The 25,947-nt window shown below is 50.3% G+C and overlaps 1 protein-coding gene across 1 annotated transcript in view; it reads right to left on the minus strand.

The window, feature by feature from the left end:
- DNER (delta/notch like EGF repeat containing) overlaps positions 1 to 25,947 on the minus strand; it is a 344,793-nt gene that overhangs the window by 94,131 nt on the left and 224,715 nt on the right. Inside the window, 3 exon segments of the mRNA XM_073565181.1 lie at positions 6,068 to 6,292; positions 6,856 to 6,969; positions 7,060 to 7,213. Coding sequence (XP_073421282.1) covers positions 6,068 to 6,292; positions 6,856 to 6,969; positions 7,060 to 7,213 — 493 coding nt within the window.

Below are 25,947 nucleotides of genomic sequence, written 5' to 3' on the forward strand. Positions count from 1 at the left end.
AACATTTTGTGTCTTTTGGCATTTTCACGCCATTTTGGATTATCTCTGCAACATGAGTGAAGCTGGTGTGGAGCCGGGGCAGGGGTAAAGCTATGCCCTTGCTGAATAAATCAAATCTGCTGGTGTTTTCTACTCCAGAAAAGTTACTACGGGACTCGACTGCAGTAGCATTTCTGGTGCAGAACACACACTTACAAAAGACACCAAATTCATTAAGCAACTGTCATGCTCCTGGTATTCGATCCCATGAGTTTGTGTTCTGTATCATGCTTCTCTTTCTCCCGAGCCAGAGGAGACACACCTCTTTTTTGGGTTCTGCTTTCCTGGCTGCAGTCTGCTTAGCTTAACACAGTTAACTCATATATGTGCCTATCACCTTTTGGGTGCAGCTTTATATTCTGTCCCCATTGGCAATTCCTGCTGGTGATAGACTCATTTGGATGTTCTGTCGTTTTATTGATGTTTGGAGTCAGTTTGTGAGAATCCAGCATTTTTGCTTTGCTGTTTCTTTGCTATACTTTGCACCTATCTTATGTTTATCATTAGGAAGAAGGCAGTGTATATGTTAACCATTCTTGCTTTATTCTTTGTTTGGTATTTTGTTATTTACTTTACTCACTTTGGAATTCTATTCTTTCTTCAGCACACTTCTCTCATTGTATGTAATTCACACTCTGCTCTACCCTTCGGTTCTTTAGGAGGAACTCTTTGTGATTTTAGGCAGTTTATGCCAGAGTTGCCATCTTCTAGTCTGTGGTTATGTCTCTCTCTGAACCTGCAGGTACCACTAGGGACTGTGGAGTCAGGATATCTAGTCTATACAGGAACAGGCAGGGTGAGTTGCAGTTTTTAGTGTATAATCTATTTTCATAAGTGAGCTGTTACACAGGCATAACTATACTATGAGCAGTAAAGTAGGGGCGCCATAGTGTTATTGGGTCGCCCTCGCACACCCAGGGCAGCGGGGTACTCGGTACCGGGCCGGTGTCGAGGCGGGAATGTGTCAAAGCAGCGGTGACCCGGTCCGTGGCCCTGGGCGCCCAATATCAATGGCGGAGATGTTAATGGTGTTAAAGTTTATTAGGCAGTTTGTGACGCCACCCGTGGTGTTTGGCAAGTAAGATGTTGAGCCAGTGCTGCATGCAGATCCGCTGGGACTGATGGTGTGGTGCAGCAGAGATGGTATAGCTCCCCACAGGTGGAGCTGTAGTCCCAGGGCAGTGTAGGTGCAATGGATGAGGAGAGGCGCAGAATGGTATGGATGCTGGTACCCAGGTGTAGTGGTGCGGGAATAACTGGAGGACACCAGAGTTTGCGGTTCCAAAGCTTTACTCACTGTTTGCAGTTCACTCAACTGCCTGCCTCCGTACTGTGTTCTCCAGGTCAGGGCTCCAGCCAACCTCCAGGCAGGATAGGATTCTCCCTTCCATACTCCGCCAACATGTACCTTACTGAACGACTCCTCCAATGCGCCTTTAGGTGTGAAGCACTCCAGTACTTAGTTACCCTGGAATGCCTCTCTCTAGGTGTTCCTAGTCTTTACTTGAATGACAGACAGCTGTAGTCTCCTTCGGGGACTCCTCACTGCGTCCCGGCTCTCTATTCAGTTGCTGTTGTGTCCCAAGTCTATGATGGGAGCAAGGCGTTAGCGGCTCACTACTCCTCCGGTGTCTGTTGCCGGACATAAAGATCCAATCAACCTCGGGGACCGGGCCCCGGCCTTTGCGCTCTCTGGACTGGAAGGGTTCTCTCTCTTTCTCAACCTGCTTCCCACCGTCCTTCTGTTCTCCTTCGTTCCGATCTGTTCTATCTCTCTTATGGAATCTGTAGTCTTCAGTCTACGTCTCTTTCTCCTTCTCTTCCTTCCCTGAGGTGCTCGTTCTACCAAGACCAGTCCTCAGCCTCTCCTGACTGACTGCCTTCCTCCGCCTTGAGCTCCTCTCAGGCTGACCTGCTGTCAGCCTGCTCTCTCTCTGGGACTCACCCTAGACTGACTTAAAATCCTACACCTTCCCTCTCTTTTATATCTAACTCCACCCGCCTCCCCAGCACCTCTCGTGTTACGAAGCCAGGGACCACAAAAGGCACCCTATGACCTTTCCAGCATAAAGCATGGATGGGTCCCTGCTGAACTATCCTGTGTGTGGGGTGCAGGTGTAGGAATGCGGAAAGGAGTTCCCAGCCTACATGGATTGTGGGGCACTACACCTTAGGAGAAGATGCAGTACCTCTGTGGCGACTGAAGCCTCAGGGGCGCCACATTATCTTAGGGTGTAAACCTCCACGATCAGGTAGTGATAGACCAGGATCAGAGTAGGGCTTTTACCACAGTCAGAACAGGGATCTGTCAGGTTCAGGTATTTGTCCCCTTGGTTTGTATGCTACCCGTGTGCATGTGATTGTGTAGTCATAACAGTGGCTTTCGCTAGGCCAGTCTTGATGAATTTTGTCCATTATCTCATTTCCTTGATATTTTTTTCCCCAAATTAGGCTATTTTATAACGCAAATTCTAACAAACTTACTCATATAATCTACAGGGCACTATAAAATAATTGCTACCTTTGCAGGACTCTGTTTTGTGAATGGTTTCCCATTACCATATATGTACTGAATTATGCTGTCATAAATACAGTAAAATTCTGTCACTTTCACAAGCTCAATGAGAACAAAAGGTCACTCAAGGTCAGAACGCCTGCCAGTGAGACCAAAAGACTGAGGACTTGTTCTATTTGACGGACAAAAATCAGACAGAAATCCCAATGCTTCTAGCTTCCTGCTGTTCTGATCAAAAGCAAATACCAGTGTTTGAGGGCTTTCAAAAGTAGTTTTCCTCTCTTGTAAACTTACCAAATGGTCAATTTATAGTTTTTATAAGATAAAAAGCACAACTTTGCAGGGAAAGGTCAAATACACTCAAATTATCTATATGTCTTTATAAAGAGTACGCCAGTAAGCAGGTACCCAATGCGGAGATGAACATCAGAACTGTCTTTCTAGATAATCTACCATTTACTTCAGGTCAAAGAGTGAGGTGGTTGGATCTATTAAAAGTTAATTTGATTTTCCCTATCACAGTACACTTCTGAACTTTGTTGTAGTTGACTACATGGTGGCCCATTGTTTAGTTCTACAAACCTACAGAATGAAACTTATGAAATTTACATAATTGCATGGATTTTCCCAGCTTTTCCCAAGTTTTCAAGGATCCAAACCATAATTAAGAACTTTCCATGAAAGGCAGGAGGCTCTTAAAAGTTTTCATAATGTTGAATTTGCTCTTCAAGATCCTTAAATAACTGTGTCAGGACCAGCATTAGATCGATCACAGCTTTTATAGCCAGCTATACTGAAAGAGAACATTGCAAGTGTAAGATTGATAGCTCTTAAAAGGTCTTCCACAGACAGGTTTTACATGAAGCACTCCATCTGGCAGGAGTACTCTGGCCATTACTTTTGAATCCCTATACAGGGATCTAGTAGACTTATGCAGAGCACCTGGAGTAAGTCAACTGAGTGGGTACTGGTCAGTGGTGCAGGCTGGCAGAGGCTAGTTAGGAAGCTGAGTCAATATCAAGAGGTCAAGATCAGCAATAATATCTTGTTGCCAAGATCTCAATCTGAGCATGCACCACCCCTGGCGGCCATTTTCCCGGAAGCCACCGAATCGCAGCAATGGATGTGTGGGGGCCTCTGGGCTTTCACAAAATGCCCCCTAACCAAGTCAGCGCCGAACCAGCCGCATCAGTTTGGGATGGGAGTCATATCACCGGACCACCAAACACCCCCTGTGACCGCGCTCGCTCCACCAGTGCTGCCAATCCCCCCAATAAGCTGAATTCGGACTGTAATACAGACCCCCATTTAGCACATTAATTTTTTTCAGAATTTTCCTTCTGAAAATTAGGGGTGCTTCTTATGGTCCGGTGCGTCTTATTGTCCGAGAAATACGGTATATTTTTATCTTTTATTATTACTGTTTTAGACAACAAGTGGAAGTTGTCCACCAAACCAGGCAGCTGGGGGAGGCTCTATTGTATATAGCGCCAATGGTAATGTGTTCAAGATTTTTAGTTGGATAAAAAGAGAGAGAAAATCCAAAGATCCCAACGTATTGTTACCAGTTATGATTAGGTAACCGAGGATGATAACAGGGGAATAGGCGAGGCAACCAGATAACCAGAGAGGTTGGTAACTTAGCGGATTGCAGACCCCTAAACTGACAACACAACTAGAATTAGCCGTGGGACGTACCTACGATGCCCTAAACGCCTCGGCACAGCCAAAGAATTAACTAAGCCTAAAGAGAGAAAGTGGAAGGCTAAATTGCCCCGGAGTAGACCCCCAAAGGAATAGATAGCCCCTGAACATATATTACCAGTGAGACAAGATGAGGCACAAACACAGGCAGAAAATAAAGTAAGCAAATGATGGGGCCCAAACTGTCTAGATAGAATAGGACAGGAAAAGATACTGCCTGCAATCACGCAAAAAACCCTAAGAAAAATTCCAACACGTCTGATATGCAAAAATACTGAGGCCACACGACCTCTCCCCCACTAAATCAGAACTCTGATGTAACTGGACGCAAACAAAAGATACTGATATAACAGGGGATTAGAAATACTGCAAGACTGACATAAGCTATGGCAAAAGAAACAAAGTCCAGCACAGGTCCCAGCAGGGAATCAGGCAGGACTCACACCAGCAAGGCAGAAATCAGAGAAAAGCAAATGCAAAAAAGATTCAGGCAGACAAATAACTTATCTGAAAGGTACAGGACGAAGCAGGAGGCAAGCAGACTTCCAAAATGCTCAGGAAGAAAACCAAATCACCGGCAAGAGCTGATGGAAAGTTGCTCACTTAAATCACTCCAGTCTGTAACACCTGACCTCCAATCATCCTGCTCAGGTGATTGACTTCTGTCAGCCAGACCAGCTCCATTACCAGCAGCAACCACCAGAGGGAGCCCAAACTCAGAAGCCAGGTCAAAAGTGTTCACAACAGTTACCCTTCTACAAACCACTTGTGAGGCCACATCTAGAATGTGGGATCCAGTTTTGGGCTCCACATTTTGAAAAGAATATTCAGAAGTTAGAGTCAGTTCAAAGGCGAGTAACTAGATTATTACAAGGGAGAGAAGGCCTCTCATATGACGAGAGGTTGGAAAAGTTGGGACTTGTTTAGCTGAGACAAAAGATGTCTGAGAGGAGATCTCATTTACATGTATATGTGTGGTCAGTACAAAGGTCTGGTGCATGACTTATTCCTTCCAAAGACCATACTAAGAACCAGGGGGCACTCATCGGGAGGAAGAAAAGCGATTCCGGCAGCTAAATAGAAAAGGGTTCTTTACAGTTAGAGCAGTCATAATGTGGAATACGCGACCACAAGACGTAGTAATGACAGACACTATAACAGCTTTTAAAAAAAGAGCGCTTCTCACAGGCGACGCAGCTCGCCATATTCTCTGCGCCAGGACACATGATTTATTCATCAAGCGAAAATCACAATATATAACGGGTTATCCTATTAACGCTAACCGCTACACCTGACCACATTTACCCGGTCTGTTTATCAGACCCACGGCACTGGTAACTTTCCCTGTGCTAGGACACATGGTTCCCTAAACAAGCAGCATACAGTTTCTGATGAAGGTCTATACCCAGATCAAAAACGTTTAACTGATCACTGTATACAAAATAAATTCAACCTTTTTTACAACACGATACATTTTGAGTGCCAAGTTTTTTACTTACATACAGTAGTTTTTAAAAAAGGGCTGGATGATTTCCTCAATATACATAACATTGTGGGTTACAGATAATCTAGTGATAAAATGTATACTTGGTGGAGAAAGGTTGAACTTGATGGACCCAGGTCTTTTTTTCAACCTATGTATCTACTGTAATCCTGAACTGAAGCAGAAAAGAAAATACAGAACTACTTGAAACAAGAAGAAACAAAAATCTTAAATTTGTCAAGTGAAACATTTTTCTCTTAGCCAACGAACTCTGCAATAATAATAACATTAATAATAATAACATTTCTTGGACCGAATAAGCTTACCTGGAATGCATAAACATTTGTAACTATTCCCAATGTTGCGACAGATCCCATGAGCGCAAGGGCTAAGGGCACAAAAATCCGCAAGCTGGGCGCATGTGGGCCCCATGTAGCCTCGACTGCAGCGGCAGGAGAATGAGAGGCCGGACGAGTAACAGCTGCCATTGTTCAGGCAAGGAGATGTGGAGCATGGATCTACCTTCTCTTCACAAAAAGAGCCCAAAAAGCCTGCAAAAAAAATATCACACATTCCATACATTTTGCATACATATCACATCAATTAAAGATTGAAGCCGAGGCTTACGGAGTAATAAGTGATTTATGGAAATAGATGAAAGGACATAAAATACATTATCATTCAATGGCAGGAACATGATACATTGATAATAAATCGGTCCATTAACGTTTGCAATTGTTAAAATCCATTAACCTTCTAATAAAATCCACGAATGAGAAAAAAAAAATGTGAGATGAGCAGACTGGCATAACTCCAAGGAAACATAAGGTGGGCTATATGGCCCTCAACAGCAACTTAGGGCTTATTCATGGGACAGAGGGACCATTATTGTTACTTACAGGCTGAGGGACAATACATGTATAATAAAACTGCACAGTTCCCATCCTTCAGGGAAGAAAACAAGTGCTATACTTGAAGAGTGTAATTCATCGTGGTGAACCAATATCGGAGAGGCTCCCAAGGCTGGCACGCAGCGGGTAAGGCTGGTTCCCCTGGGCACTTAAAGACTTGTTATGAGGCTTCATCTACCAGATATTTAAGGATAAACACTTACCCTCGGGACACTGGCAGCTGAACCCACTGGGACTTGTCACACAGGTGGCACCATTTCTACATGGCTGGGGTGAGCAGTGATCCACTAGGGCTTCACAATATTCCCCAGTGTAACCTGAGTGGAAAATATTGGTAAACTGTCTGTCCTTCTATTATGTGCCATTATTTCAGGCACTGCTAATACATATGGCTGCTGATCACATACCAGGCAAGCAGGTGCAGGTCGCATTGTTCCCGTTGTGCCTCTGTGGGAGGTCACTGCAAGTGGCATTATTTTGGCAGGGGCGACTATGGCAGGCATCATATTCCTCACAGTATGAGCCAATGTATCCAGCATTACAATGGCAGGAATAAGTGTCCTGAGGATAGAAAATGGAACAGTTACAGATACAAAGAAAACTAAAGATATATTGAAATTGAAGTATAAGACAAAAGAAAATAAGACACAAGCAAACAAATCACATTATGGCCGAGGACAGTTTGTGGTTCAGCTTCTTACCTGGTGGAAAAAAGTAGGACACTGCTGATTACTGGAATCTGTGAGGAGGGAGAGACAAAATGCCTGCCTCCTATACATAGAGGGCTACTGTTCAGAATGTGAGATGAGAAACAGATTTAAAGAAAAGTGCTGTGTGTGGATAAGCCATGTGACCGCTGCAGCTAATCACTGGGCTCAAAATTCTTACTACTGTAAGGGCCGGGCCGCGGGTACCTGCGTGCCGGAACTGTTGAGGCTGCGTCTCCTGTCCCTGGGGGAAGCATTAGAGAGACAGGCCTTCCTCCTGTCCGAGGGGGGCGGGGGAATAAAAGGAGAAAGCGTGCACGGCGGCAGGCTTTGGTGCCAACGCGGGGCAGTGCGCAGTCAGAGGAGCGCTATGCCCGGTCCCCATCAGATAGTACCGGTGCCGCGATGGGCCGCAGTGAGAGGGTTCCCCGCCATCTGCAGGAGGACCGCTGCGTAGAGGAGCATTGTGCGCAGCAGCAATCCAGAGAGAGGGACCGCTGCAGAGAGTGAAGGGCCAGGTGTGCTCAGCTTCAGCCAGGGAGCGAAGTGTTCCATCCTGGGAGCACCAGCATTACGCAGGCCAGTGTCCGTGCAGCAGCCCTGTCGCCAAGAGCGGGGACCAGAGAGAAAGAGTCGTGCAGTGTGAGCCAGGTTACTAACAGAGGACAAGGCGTCAATGTTCCGCATATGTGAGTACAGCACATGTGCCCCATGAGTGTGACCGGGACCGGGACAGACACTTACACCCTGACTTTGTCAGTTTTTATTTGCCAAGCCACGTTGGGCTCGTACAGGACTGTGGCCCGTACCCTTGTGAGACACTGCAGCAGGGACCAGTGGGTGCTTAATTCCCAGAGCATCCGTACAGCATAGGCCCGCGCCAAAGCACCGTCACCGCTGACAGAGACTGTGAGGAGAGTCGTGCAGGGGCCACGTAAAGCTATGACACTGCCGTGGCCCACGCTCCTCCAGCCACATCAGTATATGGACTAGGGCTCAGCGGAAGGTACCGGAGGCTGACCGCTGCCGCCAGAAGACGAGGCATTGACGTCCACAGGACCCTTTTGGAATAAACACGATGCCAGCCGTTGTCGGCACTATACATTTCATGGACTTAGGAACCACTGACTCTCATCAGAACTGCCGTTATCTGAACCGTTGTTCTACAACTCACAATATCCTTTGCCATTTGAACTGTTTAATCCCGTTTATCCCTTAACCTCCCTGCGTGGGAGTATTCCTCTGTTATTAAACTTGTTAACCCTTGCTCTACCTCCTGTCTGTCACTGCATCCCGCAACCTGCTCACACTACATTGGCATCACAGGAGAGCCTAGTGCTTGGCTGCAGTGGTCACACATTGTAGTCATGATCTAACCATTGCAACCTGTTAGGTTACTTTCACACTAGCGTTACCAAGAGCAGCGCTCGGTTGCCGCTAAGCTCTGCCCCCGGCCGAGCCCCCTCTGGTAAGCTCCTCCTATGGTCGCATGACGCTGCATGCGATCAGCATACCCTAGATTTAGCCTTTGGTACGCTGGCCGTGCGCTGGCATGTTTTTGCCGGCGCATGCGCCCTTTTTGAATAGTCCTTTTTGCTCCTCTCAGTACACCCCATACACACATGGCTCTGCTACATCAACCCTTTAACCCCTCCTGACCCCACACATAAACTTTGGTGACCAGAAAAATGCCCACAGGAAAAATGCCCACAGGAAAATTGCCCACAGGAAAATTGCCCACAAGAAAATTGCCCACACAGAAAATTGCCCACACAGAAAATTACCTACATGGAAAATTGCCCACACGGAAAATTGCCCACACGGAAAATTGCCCACACGGAAAATTGCCCACACGGAAAATTGCCCACACGGAAAATTGCCCACACGGAAAATTGCCAATTGCAACATCACAAAGCTTCAGATCTATGATATTTGAGGTGCAAAGTGAGGATGTTCACATGATATGTGAAAAATGCCCACAGAAAATTGCCCACAGACATGAATACCCACAGGAAAACAGTAGCGAGTTATTGGTGAGATGCTGTGCAGGACAGAGAATAGCATAGATCTTTTGGTTAAATATTCTGCAGGACAGGGGGATAGTATGCTGGTATACGTGAGATGCTCTGCAGGGCAGAAGAATAAATCTAGAATTATAGGTGAGATGCTCTGCAGGACAGAGAATAGTATAGAATTATGTGGCACCCTCAGGAGTATGGTTGCCACAGTGGCATTTGTGGCACCCCCAGGAGTATGGTCGCCACACTGGCTTTGCCTTCCTCCAGGGGAGGGTAATGCCAGGCTTGGAGGCAATGATGGGTCTCTCTTGCAGTCAATCCATACATGCAACACAGTTCCACTCCAGGCCAGCAGGGGGAACTCTGAACCATCATTAAGGGGAGGAGGGCTCTCTGAGGGACAAGAGGAAGGAGTGGTTAGTCAGCTAGTCTGAGGAGGGTGAAGTGTGCAGACATGTAAGGAGAAGCTGGAGGTTGAGCTGCGGAAGGCGAGCTCCCTCAGCTTGAGAGCGCATGAACTGGAGCCTGGTCTCCAAGGTTGTATGGATACTAAAGGTCCTGCAACAGATACCAGAGGGGTAGGAGGCTGTAAATGCCCTACTCCCATCTAAGACTTGAGGCACAACAGCAGCTTGGATAGAGAGCCGGGACTCAGAACAGAGAAGCCCCCGAGATAGGCTACAGCTGTCTGCCGTGCAAGTAAGGTTCTTGAGAACATCTGACAGGAGGAACTCTAGAGTAACTAAGTACTGGAGTGCTTCACACCACAAGGCACTAGGAAGGAGACTGCACAGCCCGTCTGTGAGAGAGAATCCCTGAGTTGCTTCCAGGCTAACCTGCTCCGTTACCATCTGTAATCAGGACCCTGGACTGCAGTTACCAAGTAAAGATACAGAAATTGCACCCCGCTGTGTCTTGTCTGCTTCCTACCCTTCCAGCACTGCTACATCCCTGTACCAACCACATCTACACTGCCCTGGGGCTACAGCTTCACCTGTGGGGAGCTACACCATCTAGGCTGCAACACACCACCAGCCCCAGAGGATCTGCATGCAGCGTTGACTTCACATCTCACTTGCCGAACACCACTGGTGGCGTCACAAACTATTCCATTAACTACATTCCCCATTACTTGGGCGCCCAGGGCCACAGACCGGGTCACCGCTGCTGTGACACATCCCCCTGACACCGGCCCGGTAATGAGTACCCCACAGCCCTGGGAGGGCGACCCACATTACCTCCCTCCTAGGGAGTGTGATGTCATGCTTAGAAGCAATGAAGGATCTCTCTATCTGGTAATTCCAGGACACAGCACAGTTCCCACTCCAGGCCAGCAGGGGAAGCTCAGAACCAAACTGCTGAGGAGCAGCTTTCTGTGGCCAGGAAAGGGAAGTTAGTCAGATCATTCAGAGAGGGGGAAGAGTGTGGACGTGGAGAGACGAGCTGGGAAGGATTGAGCTGGAGTTAAGCTCACTCCCAGTTGAAGCGTATTGACCGGACCCCGGTGTCCGAGGTTGTATGGATACTAATGATCCTGCAGCAGAAACCGGAGGAACAAGAGGCTGTAAATGCTCTGTTCCCACCTAAGAGTCGGAGTCACAGCAGCAACATTTGTGAGGCAGAAAGAGATGGCTACAGCTGCCTGCCATACAAGTGGAGCTCAAGTAACAGCAAGCAAGAGGAACTTGAGTGTAATTCAGAACTGCAAGTACTTCAGATTAGCGCTAGAAAGGAGACTACACAACCCATCTGAATAGAGATATTCCCAAGTTGCTTCCAGGCTGACCAAATCCTGTACTATCTGTAATCTGGATCCTGGACTGTACCTTCAGAAAAGGTAAAAGAAACTACACTCTGTTGTGTTCTTTGAATTCTTCCTGCAACACACTCAGCACTGCTACATCTCTGTGCCTAACACTACACTATCTACCCCAACACCTATTACTACTGCCCTGGGACTACAGCTCTGCCTGTGGAGAGCTACTACATCTTTGCTGCGCCCCACCATCTGTCCTAGAGGATCTGCACCGCATGTCTGCTTAACACCTTCCTTGCCGAGCACCACAGGTGGCATCACGAATCATCTACCTATAAACTTTATTCAGCTACATTTCACCCATTTTACATGGACACCAAGGGCCACGGACCGGATCACCACCACAGCGACCTATCCCTTTAAGACACCGGCCCGGTACTGAGTATCCCACAGCCCTGGGGGTGATCCAATTATAGGTTAAATGCTCTGCAGGACAGAGAATAGCATAGATCTGTAGGTTAAATATTCTGCAGGACAGGCAGGGGGATAGTATGCAAGTATATGTGGATGCTCTCCAGGGCAGAACAATAATATAGAATTATAGGTGAGATGCTCTGCAGGACAGGGGGATATGTCAGATGCTCTGCAGGACAGGGGGATAGTATACTGGTATAGGTGAGATGCTCTGCAGGGCAGGAGAATAATATAGAATTCTAGGTGACATGTTCTGCAGCACAGAAGCACATTTGCTTAAGCTTTTTGAGGGCAGGAGTCATGATAATGTTCTGTTGGTTCTTGAACTACGTTGTCATCTTTTGTTTTGAGAATTGATTGGCACTTTGAAGAGCAATGCAGTCGGCATTTCCAAGTCACCACTGCGTTGATAGTATGAAATGCAAAATATTCAAAACCCAAGTAAATCATAACTTTGTTGTTCCTCTGGCTTCTTGAAAAAGTAAGCCATTGTTATTACTTGGACCTAGCTTCTCTTAACCTATCTTATTTCTTCACCATGTTTACATATGCCCTCACAGTGCTTGCTCCTTTAATCCTCACTCTCCTTCGCTATCCCCAAACCCCAGCAGCCTCTAACCAAATAATCATCATCTCCCCTTCCCTCTTTCCTCCCCACCTGACTTCCTCTGCTGAACTGCTCCTCAACCTCAAATCTGTCCTAATGAAACATAAAACAAGCTGCCCACTCTCCTTCTCCCATCTGCTCTCCCTTTCTCTGCTTCTCCTCACTGCTGGCGACATATCTCCCAATCCTGGACCCCCACAGCTCTCACCCCCCACTACTTCCCTTTCCTACCGCTCCCTATCTAATAAGAACTACCACAATCTTTCCAACTTAAAACCTGTGCCATTGACACCCAACCCCCTGCTCCCTCTCCCTGGTGCACTTTGGAATGCCCGCTCCATATGCTATAAGCTCCATGTGATTCATGACCTCTTTCTCTCTCAAAATCTTGCCTTCCTCGGCCTCACAGAAACATGGCTGACACCATCTGACACCGCCTCCCCTGCTGTGCTGTGTTACGGCGGCCTCCACTTTACCCACACTCCTCGCCCTGGCAACAGACACGGTGGAGGAGTGGGTTTTCTCCTTTCTTCCAACTGCACCTTCAACCCAATCCCACCTCTTCCCTCCCTAATCCTCCCCTCTTTCGAAGTCCACTCTGTCCGCATCTACTCTCCCTCCAACCTCCAAGTGGCCGTCATATACCAACCTCCAGGCCCGACCACTGCCTTCATTGACCAATTCTCTACCTGGCTTCTTCATTTTCTTTTAACTGATACCCCCACTATCATCATGGGTGACTTCAACATCCCCACTGATACCTTTCAGTCAGCAGCCTCCAAACTCCTGTCCCTTACTTCATCCTTTGGACTTACTCAGTGGTCCTCCTCAGCCACCCACACAGATGGACACACATTAGACCTGGTCTTCACCCGTCTCTGCTCTCTTTCTAACTTCACCAACTCCCCTCTCCCTCTATCTGACCATCATCTACTCACTTTCTCATCCCTGTCCTCCTCACCTGGCACCCATGTCCAGCAACACGCACACCCCCGCAGAAACCTTGCACACCTAGACACCCACGCGCTCTCTGACTCTATTCTACCACTGGCATCCATATCCTCACTCCATGACACAGACAGTGCCACTGCCTTCTACAATGCCACTCTTGCATCAGCTATTGACACGGTTGCCCTGCTCGTTCATGGCAGAATGCGACATATCAACAGACAACCCTGGCACAATAACACCACTAAAAAGCTCTTGCAGTGTCCAGGATTGCAGAGCGGCGCTGGAAGAAAACAAATTCGCAAGATGACTTCACCACATTCAAACAGGCAACACTCGATTTCAAATCTGCCCTCACCTCTGCTAAACAGGCCTACTTCACAACCCTCGTATCTTCCCTATCTTACAACCCCAAACAGTTATTCAAAACTTTTAACTCCCTCCTCCGCCCACCTCTGCCTCCTCCAACCTCCCTCATCTCTGCCGAGGACTTTGCCACACACTCAGGGGTGGATTAAGGGTAGCCAGGGCCCGGGGCAGTTCAGACTCTGTGGGCCCCCCTCGTCACGTGACGGGGGTCATGAATCGTAGAGCCACACTCTACATAGAGAATAATGGGGCCTCCAGCACCGACCTCCACCCACAGAGCCGCACTCCACATAGAGAATAATGGAGCCTCCAGCACCGACCTCCACCCGCAGAGCCACAATCCACATAGAGAATAATGGAGCCTCCAGCACCGACCTCCACCCGCAGAGCCGCACTCCACATAGAGAATAATGGAGCCTCCAGCACCGACCTCCACCCGCAGAGCCACACTCCACATAGAGAATAATGGAGCCTCCAGCACCGACCTCCACCCGCAGAGCCGCACTCCACATAGAGAATAATGGAGCCTCCAGCACCGACCTCCACCCGCAGAGCCGCACTCTACATAGAGAATAATGGGGCCTCCAGCACCGACCTCCACCCGCAGAGCCGCACTCCACATAGAGAATAATGGAGCCTCCAGCACCGACCTCCACCTGCAGAGCCCCACTCCACATAGAGAATAATGGAGCCTCCAGCACCTACCTCCACCCGCAGAGCCGCACTCCACATAGAGAATAATGGAGCCTCCAGCACCGACCTCCACCCGCAGAGCCGCACTCCACATAGAGAATAATGGAGCCTCCAGCACCTACCTCCACCCGCAGAGCCGCACTCCACATAGAGAATAATGGAGCCTCCAGCACCTATGTGGAGTGCGGCTCTGCGGGTGGAGGTCGGTGCTGGAGGCTCCATTATTCTCTACCTCCACCCGCACTCCACATAGAGAATAATGGAGCCTCCAGCACCGACCTCCACCCGCAGAGCCACACTCCACATAGAGAATAATGGAGCCTCCAGCACCGACCTCCACCCGCAGAGCCGCACTCCACATAGAGAATAATGGAGCCTCCAGCACCGACCTCCACCCGCAGAGCCGCACTCCACATGGTGCTGGAGGCTCCATTATTCTCTATGTGGAGTGCGGCTCTGCGGGTGGAGGTCGGTGCTGGAGGCTCCATTATTCTCTACCTCCACCCGCACTCCACATAGAGAATAATGGGGCCTCCAGCACCGACCTCCACCCGCAGAGCCACACTCCACATAGAGAATAATGGAGCCTCCAGCACCGACCTCCACCCGCAGAGCCGCACTCCACACAGGTGCTGGAGGCTCCATTATTCTCTATGTGGAGTGCGGCTCTGCGGGTGGAGGTCGGTGCTGGAGGCTCCATTATTCTCTACCTCCACCCGCACTCCACATAGAGAATAATGGGGCCTCCAGCACCGACCTCCACCCGCAGAGCCGCACTCCACATAGAGAATAATGGAGCCTCCAGCACCTACCTCCACCTGCAGAGCCGCACTCCACATAGATAATAATGGGGCCTCCAGCACCTACCTCCACCCGCAGAGCCGCACTCCACATAGAGAATAATGGAGCCTCCAGCACCGACCTCCACCCGCAGAGCCGCACTCCACATAGAGAATAATGGAGCCTCCAGCACCGACCTCCACCCGCAGAGCCACACTCCACATAGAGAATAATGGAGCCTCCAGCACCGACCTCCACCCGCAGAGCCGCACTCCACATAGAGAATAATGGGGCCTCCAGCACCGACCTCCACCCGCAGAGCCGCACTCCACATAGAGAATAATGGAGCCTCCAGCACCGACCTCCACCCGCAGAGCCGCACTCCACATAGGTGCTGGAGGCTCCATTATTCTCTATGTGGAGTGCGGCTCTGCGGGTGGAGGTCGGTGCTGGAGGCTCCATTATTCTCTACCTCCACCCGCACTCCACATAGAAAATAATGGAGCCTCCAGCACCGAACTCCACCCGCAGAGCCGCACTCCACATAGAGAATAATGGAGCCTCCAGCACCTACCTCCACCTGCAGAGCCGCACTCCACATAGAGAATAATGGAGCCTCCAGCACCGACCTCCACCCGCAGAGCCACACTCCACATAGAGAATAATGGAGCCTCCAGCACCGACCTCCACCCGCAGAGCCGCACTCCACATAGAGAATAATGGGGCCTCCAGCACCGACCTCCACCCGCAGAGCCGCACTCCACATAGAGAATAATGGAGCCTCCAGCACCGACCTCCACCCGCAGAGCCGCACTCCACATAGAGAATAATGGAGCCTCCAGCACCGACCTCCACCCGCAGAGCCGCACTCCACATAGGTGCTGGAGGCTCCATTATTCTCTATGTGGAGTGCGGCTCTGCGGGTGGAGGTCGGTGCTGGAGGCTCCATTATTCTCTACCTCCACCCGCACTCCACATAGAGAATAATGGAGCCTCCAGCACCGACCTCCACCCGCAGAGCCACACTCCACATAGAGAATAATGGAGCCTCCAGCACCGACCTCCACCCGCAGAGCCGCACTCCACATAGAGAATAATGGAGCCTCCAGCACCGACCTCCACCCAGGTGCTGGAGGCTCCATTATTCTCTATGTGGAGTGCGGCTCTGCGGGTGGAGGTCGGTGCTGGAGGCTCCATTATTCTCTACCTCCACCCGCACTCCACATAGAGAATAATGGAGCCTCCAGCACCGACCTCCACCCGCAGAGCCGCACTCCACATAGAGAATAATGGAGCCTCCAGCACCTACCTCCACCTGCAGAGCCGCACTCCACATAGATAATAATGGGGCCTCCAGCACCCACCTCCACCCGCAGAGCCCCACTCCACAGAGAATAATGGAGCCTCCAGCACCGACCTCCACCCGCAGAGCCACACTCCACATAGAGAATAATGGGGCCTCCAGCACCGACCTCCACCCGCAGAGCCGCACTCCACATAGAGAATAATGGGGCCTCCAGCACCGACCTCCACCCGCAGAGCAGCACTCCACATAGAGAATAATGGAGCCTCCAGCACCGACCTCCACCCGCAGAGCCACACTCTACATAGAGAATAATGGAGCCTCCAGCACCGACCTCCACCCGCAGAGCCGCACTCCACATAGAGAATAATGGAGCCTCCAGCACCGACCTCCACCCGCAGAGCCGCACTCCACATAGAGAATAATGGAGCCTCCAGCACCGACCTCCACCCGCAGAGCCGCACTCCACATAGGTGCTGGAGGCTCCATTATTCTCTATGTGGAGTGCGGCTCTGCGGGTGGAGGTCGGTGCTGGAGGCTCCATTATTCTCTACCTCCACCCGCACTCCACATAGAGAATAATGGAGCCTCCAGCACCGACCTCCACCCGCAGAGCCACACTCCACATAGAGAATAATGGAGCCTCCAGCACCGACCTCCACCCGCAAAGCCGCACTCCACATAGAGAATAATGGAGCCTCCAGCACCGACCTCCACCCAGGTGCTGGAGGCTCCATTATTCTCTATGTGGAGTGCGGCTCTGCGGGTGGAGGTCGGTGCTGGAGGCTCCATTATTCTCTACCTCCACCCGCACTCCACATAGAGAATAATGGAGCCTCCAGCACCGACCTCCACCCGCAGAGCCGCACTCCACATAGAGAATAATGGAGCCTCCAGCACCTACCTCCACCTGCAGAGCCGCACTCCACATAGATAATAATGGGGCCTCCAGCACCCACCTCCACCCGCAGAGCCCCACTCCACAGAGAATAATGGAGCCTCCAGCACCGACCTCCACCCGCAGAGCCACACTCCACATAGAGAATAATGGGGCCTCCAGCACCGACCTCCACCCGCAGAGCCGCACTCCACATAGAGAATAATGGGGCCTCCAGCACCGACCTCCACCCGCAGAGCAGCACTCCACATAGAGAATAATGGAGCCTCCAGCACCGACCTCCACCCGCAGAGCCACACTCCACATAGGTGCTGGAGGCTCCATTATTCTCTATGTGGAGTGCGGCTCTGCGGGTGGAGGTCGGTGCTGGAGGCTCCATTATTCTCTACCTCCACCCGCACTCCACATAGAGAATAATGGAGCCTCCAGCACCCACCTCCACCCGCAGAGCCCCACTCCACAGAGAATAATGGAGCCTCCAGCACCGACCTCCACCCGCAGAGCCACACTCCACATAGAGAATAATGGAGCCTCCAGCACCGACCTCCACCCGCAGAGCCCCACTCCACAGAGAATAATGGAGCCTCCAGCACCTACCTCCACCCGCACTCCACATAGAGAATAATGGGGCCTCCAGCACCGACCTCCACCCGCAGAGCCGCACTCCACATAGAGAATAATGGAGCCTCCAGCACTGACCTCCACCCGCAGAGCCCCACTCCACAGAGAATAATGGAGCCTCCAGCACCTACCTCCACCCGCACTCCACATAGAGAATAATGGGGCCTCCAGCACCGACCTCCACCCGCAGAGCCGCACTCCACATAGAGAATAATGGAGCCTCCAGCACCGACCTCCACCCGCAGAGCCGCACTCCACATACATGGCTGCTCTCAGTGCTCTGTGCTGTGCGCACAGGACCTGTGATGAGGTCACAGGAGGGAAGGAGACAGGGGTCACATGATCGGGGCCCTGACACCTTACCTCCTGTGATCTCATCACAAGCCTTTGCACGCTACCAGCAGCATCAGCGTTCACGCTACTTGTAGATGCTGCTGGTAGCAGAGCACATAATGCCGCCCCCACGGTCACTCACTTTTAGGTGGGGAGAAGATGGAGTGCCATTGCAGCAGCCAGCAGGAATGTGGTGGGGGCCCCCTTAGAAGCTCTTGTGGTGGGGGCCCCGGGGCTGAAGCCCCGCCTGCCCTGCCTATAATCCGGCCCTGCGCGGTGGCGGATTATAATGGGGCAATTTACTGGCCTGGGCTGTGGGCCCCTTAACCCCACTGGGCCCGGGGCAACTGCCCAAATTGACCTCATTATAATCCGCCACTGCACACACTTCAAAAACAAGATTGACCAAACAAGGCAAGTCTTCATCACTCAACCACCACAACCCCTTTGTATACCAGACCAATGCCCAAACCCCATAACCTCACTCTCCAACATCACTGAAGGGGAGCTTAATCGCCTATTCTCCAAATCGCACCTCAAAACCTGTGCACTTGACCCCATCCCATCTCCTCCCCAACCTCACCACCTCACTTATCCCATCCCTAACCCACCTCTTCAACCTATCAGTAACGTCCAGTACCTTCCCTTCTGCTTTCAAGCATGCCACAATCACGCCTATCCTTAAAAAGCCAACCCTCGACCCAACCGCTATGTCCAGCTATCGCCCAATATCATTGCTTCCATTCGCTTCCAAACTCCTGGAACAGCATGTCCACGCTGAACTTTCCTCCCACCTATCATGTAACTTGCTCTTTGACAATCTACAATCTGGTTTCCGCCCCCATCACTCCACTGAGACAGCCCTGACCATAATTACTAAAGACCTACTTATAGCCAAATCAAATGGACAATACTCTATACTCCTGCTTCTAGACCTGTCAGCTGCATTTGACACAGTTGACCACTGCCTCCTACTACAGATCCTCTCCTCCTTCGGCATCAAAGGCCTTGCCCTATCCTGGATCTCCTCATACCTTTCCAACCGCACTTTCAGCGTCTCCTACTCCCACACCACCTCCTCATCCCACCCTCTCTCTGTTGGAGTCCCCCAAGGCTATGTTTTAGGACCCCTACTCTTCTCAATCTATACACTTGGTCTGGGGCAACTCATAAAGTCCCACGGATTCCACTACCACCTTTATGCTGATGACACTCAGATCTACCTCTCTGGCCCAGATGTCACCTCTCTGCTGTCCAGAATCCCAGAGTGTCTATCAGCCATATCCTCCTTCTTCTCCTCTCCCTTCCTCAAACTCAATGTAGACAAATCTGAACTCATCATCTTTCCGCCATCTCACAGATCTTCTTTACCCGACCTAGCTATAACAATTAATGACATCACACTTTCCCCAGTACCAGAAGTCCGCTGCCTCGGAGTAACCTTTGTCTCTGCCCTGTCTCTGCCCTGTCCTTCAAACCAAACATCCAAGCTCTTTCAACCTCCAGCTCAAAAATATTTCCAGAATCCGTCCTTTCCTCAACCTTCAATCTACTAAAATGCTTGTGCATGCCCTCATCATCTCCCGCCTCGACTACTGCAACATCCTTTTCTGTGGTCTCCCTGCTAACACCCTCGCACCTCTCCAGTCCATCCTTAACTCTGCCGCCCGACTAATTCATCTCTCTCCTCGCTACTCCTCCAATTCTCCCCTCTGCAAATATCTTCACTGGCTCCCATTCCCTCAGCGTATCCAGTTCAAATTACTAATTCTGACCTACAAGGCCATCTATAACCTGTCTCCCCCATATGTCTCTGAACTAATCTCCCGATACCTTCCCTCACATAATCTCCGGTCCTCCCAAGACCTCCTTCTCTCCTCCACACTTATTCGCTCCTCACCCAACCGCCTCCAAGACTTCTCCCGAATAGCCCCTATTCTCTGGAATTCTTTGCCCCAACAAGTCCGACTATCAACCACATTTGGTACTTCAGACGGAACCTGAAAACCCACCTCTTCAGGAAAACCTACAGCCTGCAATGACCCCGCTACCTCCTTCTCTCTCACCACTACCGGGATATCACCTCAACCAACACCGGAACTGCTGCAACCCACCAACCTACTGTCTCCTTCCCCACCATCCTGTAGCATGTAAGCCCGAAAGGGCAGGGTCCTCTCTCCACTCTGTATCAGTCTGTCATTGTTAGTTTGTTTACTGTAAGTGATATCTGTAATTTGTATGTACCATATTTTTCGGACTATAAGACGCACCGGACCATAAGACGCACCCCAATTTTCAGTAGGAAAATAGGGAAAAAAATAATGTGTCAAATGGGGGTCCGTCTTACAGTCCGAATTCAGCTTACCTGGGAAGGGATCCGGCACAGGTGGAGAAGTAGTCACAGGGGTCATTCAGTGGTCCAGGCTCGTGCGGTGGCGGCTCTGTGCTGGGGCAGGTTGGTTGTGCTGGGGCAGCTGCGCTGGGGTAGGGGCAGCAGTGCTAGGGCTGGGGCAGCTGTGCTGAGGCAGGGGCAGCTGTGCTGGGGCAGGGGCAGCTGTGCTGGGGCAGGGGCAGCAGTGCTGGGGCAGCTGTGCTGAGGCAGGGGCAGCTGTGCTGGGGCTGGGGAAGGTGGGCTCTGCAGTGGTGGCAGCGGGCGGCGCTCTGCGGTGCGGTGGTGGCAGCGGGCTGTGCTCCGGTGCAGGGGCGGCAGCTCCGTCGGCATTTCTTCGCAGCCCGGAGGCCCCCGCACTTCCCTTGCTGGCCGCCGCCATGTTGCGGTGGCCTCCGGGAGCATGGACGCCGGAAAGATGGACGCCGGAAAGATGGACGCCGGTCCGGGGACGGCGCATGTGCGGGATCAGATCTCGTCCCGAGATCTCGGGGGACGAGATTCAAATCTCGGCAACGAGATCTCGTCCCCCGAGATCTCGGGACGAGATCTGAAGCTGCGCATGCGCCGTCCCTGGACTGACGGCCATCTTCCTGGCGTCCATGCTCCCAGAGGCCACCGCAACATGACGGCGGCCAGCAAGGGAAGTGCGGGGGCCTCCGGGCTGCGAAGAAATGCCGGCGGAGCCCGCTGCCACCACCGCACCGCAGAGCGCCGCCCGCTGCCACCACCGCACCGCAGAGCCCCGCCCGCTGCCACCAGCCACCAGACAGAAGGTTAGTACCGTGTATTGCGACCATAAGACGCACCCCCCACTTTCCCCTAAAATTTTTGGGGAAAAAAGTGCGTCTTATGGTCGGAAAAATACGGTAACCCCTTCTCATGTACAGCACCATGGAATCAATGGTGCTACTGTATATAAATAAATAATAATAATAACTCCATTGTTTGCACTACATGAAGAATTAAGGGGGTTTTACACATAGCGATATCGCTAACAATATCACTAAAGCATCACCGATTTGGTGACGCAGCAGCGATATCGCTAGCGATATCGTTATGTGTGATACTTACCTCCGACCGGCTCCCCCGCTGGCTATCGCTGATCGCGCGAGATCGGGCAGCTCCATTTCTCATCATCTGCTTCCTGCTGGGCTTCCTGCTGGCGCCGACGAGCGACGCGTGGACGCGGGCGGGAGGATGTCAGGATCGCTGCGTGTGAAAGGTAAGTAACGACCGCTAGATCGCTGCTGCATCGCTGTGAGATCTTCAGGTGTGAAAGCTCACTAGCGATCATTTAGCGATGCACCAGCGATCCTGACCGGGTCATATCGCTGGTCGGGATCGCTGGTGCATCGCTAAATGTAAAGGGGCCTATAGAATACTTTAGATGAACTCAAAATACACTTTTATTGAAAAAAAAATTAAAAAATATGGGGATAGATCTATTAAAGTACATGTTTTAACTAACCAAAACACAATTGGCTGGCACAGCAGGAAAGCCATTGTTCACTGGGGTTGTACCAAAAGGAATGACACGATTGCCAATTTGAAACAATGGGGGTGGGGAAACGCTGGAAGGAACATGTGAAATAATGTCAACAAGGAAAGCCCGGTGGCTTCCATGGGCTCCATTGAAATACAATACAGCACAACACAGGCAGCAAAGAAAATGCAGAATGGATTTCAACAAAGGTCTCTGGGCCCAGCTTACTGCTCCGGGCTCTACAGGTTCAGTTCACTCATACCTAGTCCCAGAGGACAGATTCTGTTCTTACAAATTGTCATTACACTTATTCCAATCCATTCTGCATTTTCTTTCATCCTATGCCTGCCTACACCTGCAGTATATGTGTATGATACATAACTACGTAGGATCTGTTCAGTCTTATTCTCTTAGTAGTCATAAGTGGACAGGGAAGGAAGTGCAGGCGCCAGATTCACTGCCACTGAAATCAATGGGAGAGCGGCGCTGCTCTGGCACTTCCGGGTCCTCTGTTGGTCGGTGACATCACTATGGAGACACCTGTCAGTGGGGGCTCTTTTCTGCTGGCCTGGCTGTCTTTCGAGAGCCTGCAAGAACCAGAGCTCATCCCACTAAATGCCCACACTCGATCCCCATGGGTAGAACACCACTCAGACAACACAGGGTGAGGGGAACACACATTGGTAAGACTATTGGTTCACCAACAGAAAAAAACACAGAGGTGTAACGACTGTGGTCGCAGGGATCAAGGCTACGAGCAGGCACAGGGGTACAGGTGCCTGCTTCTGCTGGATGTCTGTCCTCACTGAAGACGCAGATCCAGATAACATGCATCGTGTTTCTGATGTCGGATGTGAAGCCACAGGGAGCGGCGCATGACAATGGCGCACACTTCGATGTTAGCTGCTGTGCTGTGCGGTGGCTACAAAAGACACTGGGTGACGTGGGAGCAGAGGATAGGGGAGTAGAATGTTTTTGTTTTTAATTATGCATTAGCGGCACAACGGGGACACAAACACTAGGATTGTGGACCATGTAAACCAGGATGGGGACATATATACCAGGAAGTGGGCATATATACCAGGATGGAGACCATGTGGACCATACATACCAGGATGGGGACTATATATATACCAGAATTGGGACATATATACCAGAATGTGGACATATTCACCAGGATGATGGGCATATATACCAGGATGGGGGACATTTTACTACATAATGAAGGGGGCAATTCATAAGTCTTTATAGAATTTATAACAATACAGGGGCCCATACATCTGACCAACGTGTGTGTGGGGGGGCAGGTCCAAATTTCACACTGGGGCCCATCGGACTCCTGTTACACCACTGAAAAAACATACACAGTACATTCTCAGCAAGAACACAAGGTGGTTCAAGTGACAGAATCTCACCTTCCTGCTGTGCCTTCTGAGCTTCCAGGAACGACTATCTCTGCCAGCAGCACCCTGCTTTTGGTGGGCTCCCACTGAGATGTTAATGTATTAGATGTGACCTGCAGTCCCATGTAACGCCACAGATAATACAGTGATACTTTTGTGAGTACTGATAGCAGTGATAGCTCCTCTGGATCACACTGCTGCTGGTTCTGCATGTGCTGCTGTTTTGGGCTGGTGGCAGAATCAGTGAGAGATGAGAGCAGACTAGATCTATCTATTGCTAAGGCCTGTTTCACACTTCCGTTTTTGTGTCCGCCAAACGGATCCGTTTCCGTTTTTTTGACGGAAACTGATGCAAACGGATCCGTTTTTTTGACGGATCCGCGGTAACCGTAATGGAAGTCTATGGGACAAAAAAAACGGATCCTGCAAAAAATGGCGGATCCGTTTTTTTACGGAAAACAACGGATTTTGACGGATTTGAAAAAACGGAAGTGTGAAACAGGCCTAACAATGACAGACTGCTACAAGCACAGATCTTCATTTTTGCAGTTTTGCACTAGATCAACTGTAAATCACAAGTTGATCACATATGTGAACATCCTCACCTTGCACCTCAAAAATCATAGATCTTAAACTTCGTTGCTGCAATTGGCAAATTTCCATGTGGGCAATTTTCCACGTGGGCAATTTTCTGTGTTGGCAATTTTCCTGTGGGCATTTTTCCTGTGGGCATTTTTCAGGGAACCCCATATAGCATGCAACTTGTTGGTAGAACATCCCATTTACTCGGGGACATGTGCAGCCAGAAACAATGATTTATTGGACCGAATAAATGATCCAGTTGTAATAACGTGCAGGTGCTGAGTATGTCACCACGGAACAGTCGGACCAACAGTTAAAGGGAGGTTTATTTACAGGGATGTAAACTGGTAATATAACAGTGTAAGTATTGGAAAAGTGAAACAGGTTATCAGATAGGCAAACGGTATGAGCAGTCATAAACTGTATCTCTTGGAAAGAACGTATCAGTCTGAAGGGGACTTGCTTGCAGGGTCGTTTTCTCCAACGTAGGCACCGAACAACAGCGGCACTTGTCGTCTATAGTCCCTGTGAACTCTGTGGTCTTAATCCTCCGCTGGGGTCTCAATGGTTACTGCAGGGAGCAGAGGGTGTACAGGGTAAACGGGGTCCCCTCTGCTTGGAGTCTTTTGTTTACGCACAACAGCCTCTCCCAGGGGAAACAAGACTTCGTCCCTTGTTAGGTCTCTCAGCAGGAATCAGGGGCTCTGCACTAGCACCGCAGGTACCGGGGCTATGCGCGGGGGTCATGGTCCCTGCATGGGTCACTGTCTCTGCACGGGCTGCTGTCTCTGCACGGGGCACAGTCTCTGCACGGGGGTTAGGACACACCTCAACTGTCACTGCAGACTCCAGCTTCACGTAGTCACGGGCTACAGTCTCTCTCTGCGGCCCCCCGGCCTTTGCCTTCTGAACGGGAGTTCTCTCTCTTCCCCGGTCTGCGGCTGCGTCTTGTCCTGACCTCTGCCCAGGCTGCTCTGAGGTCTGCGCGCATGCTTTCCCCGCTCTCTGCCTGGTTTCCTCCCCACTGCTACTGACAGGCCCATGATGCAGTCGGTCCAGGTCCAAAAGTCTTCCCCCTGGCAACCCTACTGTGCAGCTAAATGGTTCCAGACATGAAGCAGAGGAGGTAAACCCTTTCTTATCCTTCTTGTGCTTCACCCACTTACACAATCTGCCACTGAACAAACGTTTGCTCATTCTTCGGCTGATCAGCGACACGTTTACACGGGCCAATAATCAAGAATAATATGAGTAATCATTTGCCAAATATCGGCCCATGTAAAGGGACCTTAGTTCTTCGCTAGGTATCCAAACATTAACTCACTCACTCTACTAGATAATACGCATAGATTTGGAATAATATTATTCCACTCTACCCCAGACTACAAGGGATACAGACAATGACCACTTCACCGCCCTAGACCTGAATGGGGGTGTACAACTATTTGGCTGGTTGCTGTGCGGCCTTGGTGTATCTGACTGTAATATGGCCGATTATTGGAGCACTGCATGGTAATATTGATGGATAGCCAGGTTATAGTGCCCAGATCAATCCCGGGCCCGCTCACTATCTTCAAGGGCTTAGAAGATTGGCCAAGGGATAAATAATTCATGGGTCTGACATTGAGATTCTTGCAGCAACTAAATATGCATTAATCTGGCACTGCCAGTGTCAAAGGCAAATCAGAAAACTAGGATGTTACCAGTGTAGACCGAATTTCATCTACGCTATTGCACGAAGGGGGTAAAGGTCGACGTTCTCACCCGAGCAGCGGCTATCGATAAGGAGGTAACAAGGCATGCCTATATTTCTGATAAGACCATGCACAATGTGCTGCTATTTGTTATGTCACACACGATAAATACTATTATTACCGATACGCCGTAGTCTTGTCTGAACGCTCAGAAGCATTACAAGCAAGATTACA

Source organism: Dendrobates tinctorius, unplaced genomic scaffold, assembly GCF_039654945.1.
Source record: "Dendrobates tinctorius isolate UK_male_01 unplaced genomic scaffold, ASM3965494v1 ptg000572l, whole genome shotgun sequence".
Taxonomy (NCBI): domain Eukaryota; kingdom Metazoa; phylum Chordata; class Amphibia; order Anura; family Dendrobatidae; genus Dendrobates; species Dendrobates tinctorius.